General features: G+C 47.6%; 1 protein-coding gene across 9 annotated transcripts in view; it reads right to left on the bottom strand.

Moving 5' to 3' along the window:
• Positions 1-10,944, bottom strand: part of Atxn7l1 (ataxin 7 like 1) — a 228,677-nt gene extending 217,733 nt beyond the window's left edge. For 8 of the 9 annotated variants that reach the window (XM_052185972.1, XM_052185967.1, XM_052185966.1 and 5 more), the window contains exons 1-2: positions 10,729-10,944; positions 10,134-10,202 (exon numbers count right to left, since the gene is read on the bottom strand). In XM_052185972.1, the coding sequence (XP_052041932.1) occupies positions 10,134-10,202; positions 10,729-10,909 (250 nt within the window). In that variant the 5' untranslated portion in view covers positions 10,910-10,944. The remainder of the gene's footprint in view (positions 1-10,133; positions 10,203-10,728) is intronic. The other variant, XM_052185963.1, reaches the window with a different exon arrangement.
• Positions 10,945-11,194: the final 250 nt, after the last annotated feature.

The following is an 11,194-nucleotide window of genomic DNA, read 5'->3' on the forward strand; positions in this document are numbered from 1 at the left end:
GCCCTGACATTTACCAGGGAAATGAAAACTAAAAAGGAATCAGACCATCAGTCAGCAGGCCAAGGTGCCTAAAATCGCACACAGAGGAGGTGACCACAGGAATGGCAACGGTACTGAGGAAGAAATCACATGATAGCCATGCTTTGGTCTCAGATGAGGTGGGGGTGGGGAGAAGCAGGGAGCAGCATCTCTGGGGCCAGTAAGCGCATCGCATACACAGTGCTCAAGTGGCCTTGCTAGTGAACGGCAGCTGAAATCCAGACTGACAGAGCTGAACATAGCCACCTCACCCTGGGCTCCTGAGGGAGGTGCATTCTGGGTCTTTCTCAGCGACTCCAGCCCCCAAATCTTCTTTATTGCTGCCCCTCAGAGCCAGTAACAGTTAGGGCAGCACGCTGGGGCCGCAGGAGGCAAAGGACTTTCACACCCACTTAGCAGGCATCTCACCATCAAAAGGACACCCTGAATGTGGCAGGTATTGAAAAGCTATCTGCAAGCTATCCAAAGGAGCACACCCTGTGAAAAATACTAACAATCCCAACAGCCAGGAGCAACTGAACAGCAGCCTAGAAGATGTTCAAGGGGGGGGGGGGGGCATCATCGCTGTAGATAGATGGCCCTGGAGTTGCCTGGCAACCATCTTTGCTAACACCTTCTTCTAAAAAGGAACAGTTTGCATCAGCTCCTGGGCCTCCCTGGGGCCAGTGCTCTGACCACACAGGCCCAAAGCTGGGGCCTTGGGATGAGAAAGCCCATGACTGATGGGAAGCTGTGGGTCTTACAGAGCCAAGGGGGACGGACCGGACGGCTTGTCTCTCTGCACCATCCTGCTGCAAGGATACAATGCCCTGACAGGGCTGGGCTAGATGAGGTAAGCCGGGCGTCCAGACACAACACTTAAGAAGGTCCTTGCTCTATGCCTGCAGAAGCCCCATGAGCACCTCTTAGTGTGTGTCTTAAGTATAGATACCTTCTGCCTTGCCTCAGTCCCGCACTGTCCCAAGAATGAGAGACATTACAGCCCTGATTAAAGTACAGATTCTGGAATCAGCTGGACTCATGTTCAAATCCCAGCTCCCCCATCTCTCAGCTGAACCATTTGGGTAAATGACTCAACACCTCTGAGCCTCAACACCACCACCACCACCCCTCCCCCCAGTTTCTAAAATTCAGCTAAGAACAGGATTTGTCTCACAGGATGATCAGGAGGAACCAATGACAACACACACATCTGGCCCAGTGTCTGGTACACATTAGGTGTCCTGACCCATTCCTGAAACAATCTTGATGCAATCTGTTCCCCAGAAATGGCAGCTCAGATAAGACAAAGAAGAGGACCTGAGTATGTGGTAAAAATGATACAACCATAACCACAGCTCACGTTCCTGAGTACCTATAGGATGCCAGATAGTATCTCATTTATTTTTACAGCAACTCTGAGAGGAACTATTATTCCGTTCTGAAAATGAGGAAATTAAATCTGAAATTAACACACAGCTGGGAAATGGCTGAGTCAAAATTTAAATAATGCTGCATGAAACTCCCAAGGCTGCCATGCCAATGAACTCTCTGTGTGTAGTGAAATATACACAGCATAGCAGTAACCACTGTAGCTATTTTTAAGTACACAGTTTGGTGGCGTTAAATACATTCTTACTTCCACGGGACCTTCACCACGCCCTCTCTTGTTTTAGCCCCTATACCTGGAACTTTTGACACGCTAAATCCAAACGTCACATTTCCAGCCTCAGCCGCCATGATGTGCCATTCTGTTCTGTCTACACAAACATCACTCTTCTAGGAACCTCACAGACGTGAACACTGGCAGGATCCGCCCTTTTGAGGTCAATACATTTGAAGGCCAGGGGGGTGGGGTGAGGGGGGTGGGGTGGGGTAGGGGGCAGGGACTGGGAAGTGAAACCTGGGCCTTGGGCATGCTAGCCGATGCTGTGCCACTGAACTATGTCTCCAATCTTGATCAACATACTTTTTAAAAGAACTGAACACCTCCTTGGTAAGGAAATGCATCCCAACCACCTACCATCTACCACTACAACACTATCACCCGTTTGCCATGTCCAGGACTCCATGACCTATTGGGGTAGTGGGGCAGGTCACATTGTTCCCTGCTGAGGGTGTCATTTACCATCAGTGTCCACAAACTCAGAATCTGCTCTGCAGAAGTCAGTACGATATCAGCATAACCACGTGTGTGTTCAAAGAGTCCATCTTGACTCACTTGTATCTTCCAGATTATGGCGACCCGGTACCGGTTCGTTCTGCCCTGCTGAGCATTTAGTTTCCTTCTGTACATTTAGCACACACCCCTTAATATTGGAAGATGGAATTGTAAAAAACAAACAAACAAATAAATAAACAACAACAACAAAAATACGCGAGGATAAGTTATCTACACAGAACAAACCGCTCTCTCCACAGGGGAATTCCAGTTTTCTTTGCAGGAACCGAGTAAGCCAGGCTCAGCCCTCAGCTTCATAGGATCCTAAGCCTCAAGGTAGGCCCACTCGCCAGAAGGGCCTTCCCAAGTTCTCACTATCAGTTCCAATGTCTTAGGGTTCAAAGCAAGGTCCATTTGGGCAGAGGTAGCCAGTCTGAGCCCTGCCAAAGGACACAGCGGGGAGCCTGTCATTGCAGGGCACTAGACTGAACTAAAAGAGACACACAGAAGTCTGCTCTTACCATTCAATTTCTGTAATATTCAGCAGAGATCCAAGCCACAGGCTAACACTCTCTGTTTCTATGTAGCTTCTATGACGGCCACATTTGACTTCCTGAATGATAGTAACTTTGCCCAGATGTGAACACTAGACTGTTTGAAGCAGGGTTGGGGGGTCGTCAGATGAAAAGCATTTGATTAGGACCAGGTCTTAATTTTTTTTTTTTTTAAATTTTGCTTTTTCGAGACAGGGTTTCTTATTATAGCCCTGGCTGTCCTGGAACTCACTCTGTAGACCAGGCTGGCCTCGAACTCAGAAATCTGCCTACCTCTGCCTCCCAAGTGCTGGAATTAAAGGCGTGCACTGTGTGCGCCACCACCATCACCCGGCATAGGACCAGGTCTTAAAGTTGGCTGCTGCCAATGGATGTGCACTCAAGAGGATGTCAGGGATGAAGCCATAAATGAAAGCCTACCCAGAGAATAGGACCATAAGCCACAGAGAAGCACAGAGAAACTAGCCTGTCTACCTTTCTCCCATCAGCTGTGCAGCAGAGACACCAGGCTCCCGCCAGCTGGTAACAGAAAGGGGTCAACATGGCCGTACAGTCCTCGATGACACTGCAAAGCCTGGGACATACACGTCAGACGCCTCCAGGAGCCGGGCCTGGCCTTGCCCTCCACACTTCCCAGTCTTTAGCGTGGAGATCTTGAAGCCAGCTGCTCCAGTCTCTTCGTGCTTATCCCCATTTCTGGCGTATCCCACGGGTAATCAAGCTGCAGAGAGCGCCAGTTGCATCTCCAGCCTGGCTTTCAACATAAACTGAAATCTGAATGCTCTGCCAGGGTGCGTCTGACATCAGGGGCCACTGAGTAATAAATGCCATCATGATCAGAATCCTTCTCTCGCCTTAGTGAGGCAGGGCTGGGCCAGTCAGAACAGGAACTGCACCCCACTGTCCTCGCTGCCGACTAGAGATGGAGCCACCGAGCCCTCTCTCTAAGACTCTACAACTTAGCTACTGCACTGCCAAGAGCCACAGTCCATTTGACCTGTTGGGCAGTTGGTAAGGTCGACTCATATATGGGCTGTAGGCCCAGGACTGGACATCGTAGCAAAATATCTCTGCATTCATTTCTCACTAGTTTCCTGTGTTTTTATCTCTCCAGCTTCACTCAAATTCCAGTGAATCCCATCTCTGCCTCTCTGGGGGCCATGTAGAGACATTCTGGCTGTCTCCATTCGGAGGTGGGAAGGGCCACTACTGGAAGCCAAAGGTCAAAGGGCACTGCTATACATCTTATAATGCACAAGATGGTCCCTGTCGCAAAGAGGTACCTGACTTAAAATGTCAGCAGTGTTGCTGGTGGGAAAATGGGTGTTCCTCTCTGTTCTGCTGGCTTCACTCCAGCAATAAAACCATTTAATTTCCAGAACAATCCATAGTTACGTGCACTCTGGCCTTCACGTAGACTGTTTTCCTCCACCTCCACCTTGCCCAGCTACACACAGCGAGAACATTCCCTTCATCCCTTTGGGTTTTAGCCAAAGTTAAATTTCTTCTGAGAGGGCCTAACCTAAATCTGACCCTCCTTCTCATGTTCTCCAAAAGCTCTCCAGCTTTCTCTGTCAGGACACCCGTCACAATCACTGTGGCTTTTTGTGATGTCTGTAGTTGTGTGGCCAGGAAGAAGAGCTCTCGGGGAAGAGACATTGTGTCTATCATTCCTGTGTCCCAGTGTCAGCCCAGAGCAGCCACAACAAGGAGTGAATTCCTGTGTATGAAGGAAGCTGAAAACGTCCAGTACCTTCCTATTCACAGGTACCACCAGAGACCAAGGCCTTATACTACACTTAACACCCTTCCTTATGCTAACTGCCACTCAGTCCTCCAAGACAGAGAGAAATAGCAAGTTGCTAGATCGTAGTTAAGAGCATGATCTCCCAGTCAGAGAGGATATGAAAGTATGTATGTATCTACTAAAATGCACCCAGGCTATCTTTGGAAAGATACCAAAACAAATGAGTGAGGGAAGCGAAGTTCCAGTAAAGTATGTAAGACTCTTATATTTTGTGACTCGGAGATTATTTTGAAGCAGCTTTTAGATGAATTTAAGGTTTATGCCTTTAGAACTAACAAATAAACAACAACAACAATGCATTATTCTTTTAGAGACGAAGGCCCGATCCAACTCAAGCCTTTAAGGAATTGTTGTATATAGTTTCCAAGCCTGTGGATTTGGTCTAACTTCCTGTTCTGGAAGGAAGGAAAGGCACATTTCTTCTGGCTTTCTACCTAGGATCTGGGTACATGGAAATCCTTGTTAGTATAAAGAGACATTTCGAAAACGTCCTATTTCCCCAAGTGGAGCGGATGGTCTCCAAGGGCCCTTTCTCAAATCATCCACTCTCTGCCTGTCAGCTGGGAAACCTTTTTCCCCACACATCACTTCTTTTCTACTTTAACCTCTAGCACCTTAGCAGCTCTCCAGGCCTCCCTCCCAAGCCCAGGGCAACGGAGATGCCAACGAAAGGCCAACATGAACACATCTTGCTGCTTCCAGCAAAAGAGGGCAGGGCAGGTATAGCAGAGAACGAAGTTAGAATTAACAGTGAAAATAAGGTTTATCTGTATAATCTGCAGAGTAAGGCCTTCCCATCTCCTTTTAGCATAGATAACATAATGATAAAGAAGCAGCAGATAGTTTCCCATAAATCTCCAAGGCTTGTCTCTGGCTTCCCTCCCTTGGATCATAAGAATACATCATCTTCCCAGGTCAGCTGCCATGTTCCTCTCTAAGCTGGTGCTTTTCAGCCCAGACCTCTGAGCCCAGGCAGAGCCCACTCCCGTGTTCCCGGCTTGTTCGTGTCCCCAGAGCACTTGGGCCTTCCACAGCAAGCTTTCTCTGTTCCAGCTCTCTCTGAGACTGGCTGCATTTCACGTTTACCCTCTCCAAACAAAATGCTGGGAGCCACAGCCTACTGCCCAAGTCCAAAAGGCCCCGGAAAACATCCTTGGAGAACATATTTTTCTCCATGATAAAATGAAACAACTTATCATTTGAAAGGTATTTTTGTAGACCTCCAAAGCCATCAGAAAGGGAAATAAAAAAAGAAGAAGAAGAAAGAAAGAAAAAGAAAAACCTCTTCATGCTCGGAAGCCATGAACTGCCTAAGTATTTTTCTCTAGCCTTTGACAAAACCCACTTCTTAACTGGTGTATGAAATACTCTATCCTAATGTCCAAAGAAATTGTTTTTAATCATTATGCTCTATAAAATTATAACATGCTTTGCTCTAAAATTGAAGTTTTCATACAATATGCCTTTTTTTATTTAACCACAAATGACTTAAAAATTCATGGTAATTAAACTAATACCTAGTTTTGCGGAACTAGTTTCAGTAATAAATGATGGTAATATTTGTAATAATAAAAGAATAAAAGCAGGCATGCAGTCAGCTTTTGCGATACACTGAGCTCTCCTCTTATCTCTGTCTTGCTTCCTGGTGGCCCTGATAACATGTTTCATAGTTAAGGGCACTTCTGAGCCACCTGGACCCCATTCTTTGTCTACAAGTTAGTTTTGTTTCATTTAAAGTTTAGTTGAGACCCTTAGTAATGAAAACATCTTACCCAACTGAGTGAGACTTTCACTAGGGAGAAGCCTTCAGGCCACACCTACCAGGCTGGGTAAAATAGTGTGATACACAGGGTTAGCTTAGAAAAAATGGCCTTTCTTGAAATTTTTTGTCAGCTAGCACAGTTCTCATGAAGACTGGGCCAACAGGGTTCCTTAGAACCTCCTCTGAGGAAAGCTATGGCTTTTCAGACCAAACTGAGGCCATATTGTTTTTATAAGGGGAGAACACATTTGCGGTAACATTCAGCTCAGTCCTTTTCTTCTGCTGTAGTCTGGACTCAGGTCCTGAAGGCCCCAAAATATTCACAACTGTTTCTAGTAAGCAGATTACACAGTCGTTTTTGGTTTTTTTTGTTTTTTTTTTTGTTTTTTATTGGCTTGCTTTACTTTGTTTGTTTTGTTTATATCAGCATTGAGTTAAACTTTTAAAAAAAACTGAGAAAATGTACCCTGTTATTCTCAATATTTCTGAAGTTATTTGAGGTGTTTTAAATGCTTGTTTTAAATGCTAGGAGTTTTTGTTTCGTTGTGTTTTGTTTTTAAGTTTCTTTAGAGGCAGGTTGTTTGGCACGGTGGAATTTTAAATGCTAGGACATTCATTAGGGAAGCCTGGGTACAGAGCTCTCAAAGCGCTATGGAGGGCAGTCAGTCCCAAACCCCTTGCTTTACCATCTGTAGAATCAACCCAGAGAAGTGAGAAGTCTCTCCCCTGGCCCTAAGCTTGAGCTGGTTTCCAGGTCCCACTAGTTCGCCTTTTGGTGAAGCAGCCCTAAGGCAACCCTCAAAAGCCCAGGCCAAAAAGGAACTAGCAACAGTTTGCAACTCAAATGCCTTTGTTGAATTCTCTCCACGCATAATTTTAGAGGGAATAAGAAAGCTGATGAGAAGATTCCTTATGGAGACTTCACAGCATCCAGCTAACAGCCCCTCCTTAGCACAGGTCACAAAGCAAAGGAAGGTGAGTGGGGCAAGGGGTGCAGAAGGGATGGATAAGTCAACTACCAGGTTGCTCAAAACGTCTGGCAGTGCCTGCAGCATCTGCCCCAGTATAGGTGAGAAAGCTCGGGAGGCAGAATGATTCCAATTTCATATTTCCAGCCTAACTTCCGGTCTAAAAAAAAAACGATCACACCACATTGGTGCCCAAAAAAAGCATTATTCACAATAGTCAAAAGGCAGAAACGACCCACATACTCCCTGGATGAGTAGTATGTGCCAAAAGGAGCATGACTTTACCGTGAAAAGTCATGAACTGATACGTGATGTAACATGGATGAACCCTGAAAACACTCTGCTAAGAGAAACAAGCTCAACCCACGAGGGCAAATATCGTGTGAGTCAGTTTCCGTGAAGAATCTAGAACAGGAACCTTCCCAGAGACAGAAAGGGAATGGAAGATGCCAGGACTAAGGGGCGGGAGGATATGGGAAATCACTGTACATAGGATGGTTCATTCATTGTACATAGGATGGTGCATTGTATGTATGAGTTTCTGCGGAGATGGTAAACAGGCCGGGAAATGAAGATTAGTGACGGTTGTAAGACACTGTAAATACACTTAACACCACTGGGTTACATGCTCAGAAAAGCTTACAGTGGTAGTTTTTATGTTATATTCTTGGCACCGCAACAGTATGCCCTGCCATTTCTCAATTACAACCCTAAACTTTTATTCTTTGATAACCATATTTCTTCTCAAGACCTGCTTCTAGCCAACAGCACCATGGCCAGGCATGTATGTTCATAAACACAGATGCACAGAGTCCCACAAGGGCCACTTGGTGTCCTGCAATAATCCTCCACAAATATCTGCCCACCCTAAGGCGTCTCGCCTGATTACTCTAACAAGGAGACCCAATGTGACCACACTCTGACACAGAGCCTCAGCCCAACCCTTAAGTTCTTACCAAGGGACATGCACTTGCTACACACATCTTCTCTACAAAGAAAAGTTCCATTCCTACACTAGGAAGACCTCAGGAACTTCTCATTTCTCATCGTCACCCAAGGCTACTCCAGGAGGCCCACAACAAAGAGATTAAGTCCATGCGTGGCTATATAAGCCAACTGCATGGGCAATGAACAGCAGCAGGGTGTCCCTCATGCAAATGTGGTCAATTAGAAGGTACAAATCCTTGTACCTTTTCAGGACAGAGGATAGAAAAAGCAAGACGTAGCGTCTACGACTTCTGAGAGGAGAGCTTTTCATCCTCCCCTAGAAGAATTCACTGCTCGTGCAGCAGAGAGACCCTGAGAACAAGAGTAGTCCGACGTAGATGGGGCGGCAGGAAGAGTAGTTTTGTGGGCTATGGTCCCACCCCATCAACCTGGCCTGCCACGCACCAATCCTGTGCACACCACGGCCTTTAGTCAACTTTGGCATACAGTGCTGGGGGTCTGAGAGCTTAGCTCTCTAAGAGGTTCAAGACCTCAAGAGTTTCCTGTGAAGAGAGCCAACCACCAGGGATCCCTTTCCATCACCAACACCACAATGACATTTAGCACAAATATGCTGCCACTTGTAAGAAGCCCACTTGACACCACTCCCCCGAGCATCCTAAACACACACATCAAGATCACGCTAAGATATTTAAAGGCAAACATCTTTAGAATAATGGTTTGTTCCCAAAGTACTTAATTAGCAGAAACACAGTGCCGGAGAACAGCCCTTGAGGGTCCATGTTCTTTCCTGAAGCACAAGTGATCATCATCCTTGGATGGTCAGGAAATGACGTGGCACTGAAAACCAGCAATCTTAGGTGTCAGTCCGCAAGTCCCACCAGTCCAAGCAGGTTTCATCCACCTCTGCAGGCAACACCCCCTTTCACCAGTGGACTAGGCTGTAGAGTCGAATGGCTTTTCTCCACTTGGCCGCGCATGAGCAAACGCTCCAACAGTCAAGTTACGTCTGAACTTTTTTGACACCTCCCATCAATTCCTTCAGCCCCTGTATCTCCCTCCCACCACCAGTTCTGGCCAAGTTCTGCGTACAGGACTCCAGATAGCGCATCACCATTCAAATGAACCCATCCTTCCTTTAAGCAAAAAGTGGCCTCCAGTGTGGCTGCCTGTGAAGCCAGAGGCCAGAGTGACCAATGGCGGGCTTGCAAACAAGGATCACTGATTTACAACAACCAAAGGTGCATGGTGATGCCCAGGCCTGGCATTATGGCTTCATTCACATGCCCAGATCTGAGATCATTGTCTGTTCCATGTGTTCCCCTTTCGGGTATCCTATCTTCATGTTGGGAAGCACAGATTGAGGGTGAGGGTGTCAGAGTGTAGGCTAAAGAGCTGCACATATTGACACCCCCAACCCTGGTCACTGCCTACAGTCTGTGACCGGCAACAAAATGTGTCTGGCCGCCAAGGCTTGCCATGAATGGTTTCCAGTGAGCGTGGAGAAGGAGCTGCTGGGATGACCAACCATGGGGTTCATTAAAACTTGTGAATTTACATACAAGGGAGGCTGGAATGCTTGTGAAGGGAGCCCCATGCCTCACTCAGTGATTTCAAACCCCACCACCACCATCAGCCAATGGTGCTCCAAGGAGAATGGCAGAGACCAACGTGGACTCCAGTGGAGTGCAGTAAACTTCTGCCTTCCGCCGCCTCCCCCACACTGAAAGCCCCCCTCCCAGTTGTATTTATACTTCGAAGGAAGTTAACAGTGAAGCAGTAGTCACCTGGGCGTGCTCAATTTTTGACAAGCCTTAGTCACTCTGTACCCAGCAGAACAATTCACATTATATTCCAAAGCCTGTGAAGACTCTGCCACACAAGCTAACACTAACATGCCAAGAGCTCCACTTACCTTCTTTATTAAGCCTCATAACCTCCCTGCTTTTGCCACCCTCTTTTCCAGACTCTTCTAAATCTACATCTGCAGATGAAAAAGAAAAGGAAAAAAGAAAATGAGGAAAAAAGGGGGGGATGCCAAAGTGAAGGGGGAGGGAGAGTGTTTATTGACAAACAGATCGATCTAAATACTGTATCTGAAAATCTTGCTAAAATTTGACAATGCAACATTTTCTCCTGAGTCTGGGTTTCCATCTACCTGGCCCAGATAGGTAGCCCCCCAAAAATAAGAAAGAAAAAAAAAAAAAACTATGCAAGCAGCAACAGAGTCGCCTTTTAAACAGACACCACTGTGGGGCTGCGAAAGCCCACCCCGCGGGCTGCCTGCCCCGGAGAGCCAGGCACAGACAGACAGACAGCCTTGCTGGCAGCCGGGCCTCTCTGTGCTCTGATGGTCTGTGTCTGTGTGTATTTATTTAGAGAGAGAGAGAGAGAAGCATGGAGGACGCCGGGGGCCACTCTCTCTCACACACACACTTTTTCCCAGTGGCTCTAGGTGAATGGTAAGGTTACAGGATAATAAAAGGAGGAACAGGCGGTGGGGTTCTTACTGTCGGAGCAGTGTAATTTGGCGGCGTCGATCCAGGAGGACCAGGGTTTGCCCAGAAACGCCTCCGGACTGGGCACTTTGCGGTGCAGTGTCGCCATTGCTGTTCCTTCTTGTTGCTTTTTCCCTGTTCCTTCGGCAGCAGCAGCCGAGAGACACGGGATTCGAGAACGCTCCGACGTCATCTTCGGAACGTTCCGACATTGAGTGTTCTGAGAGGGGGAGGAGGGCGGCGGAGGAGGCGGGAGGCGGGGCGCGCTCGGCCCTGCCCTGCCCTGCTGTGCTGCGTGCAGCCGCTGGGGGCGCCAGAGAGACACCGAGTGCGCGGGGCCCGGGAGAGCGCGGAGTCGGGCAGGCTGAGAGCAGAGCCTAAGAGAGCTGTGGGTTCAGCCGGGCAGGATCGCCTCGCGCCAGGATGCTGCACCCGGCAGCCCTGTCCAGCCAGCAACTCCGAGACTGGCGCGATCCTG

Source organism: Apodemus sylvaticus, chromosome 6, assembly GCF_947179515.1.
Source record: "Apodemus sylvaticus chromosome 6, mApoSyl1.1, whole genome shotgun sequence".
Taxonomy (NCBI): domain Eukaryota; kingdom Metazoa; phylum Chordata; class Mammalia; order Rodentia; family Muridae; genus Apodemus; species Apodemus sylvaticus.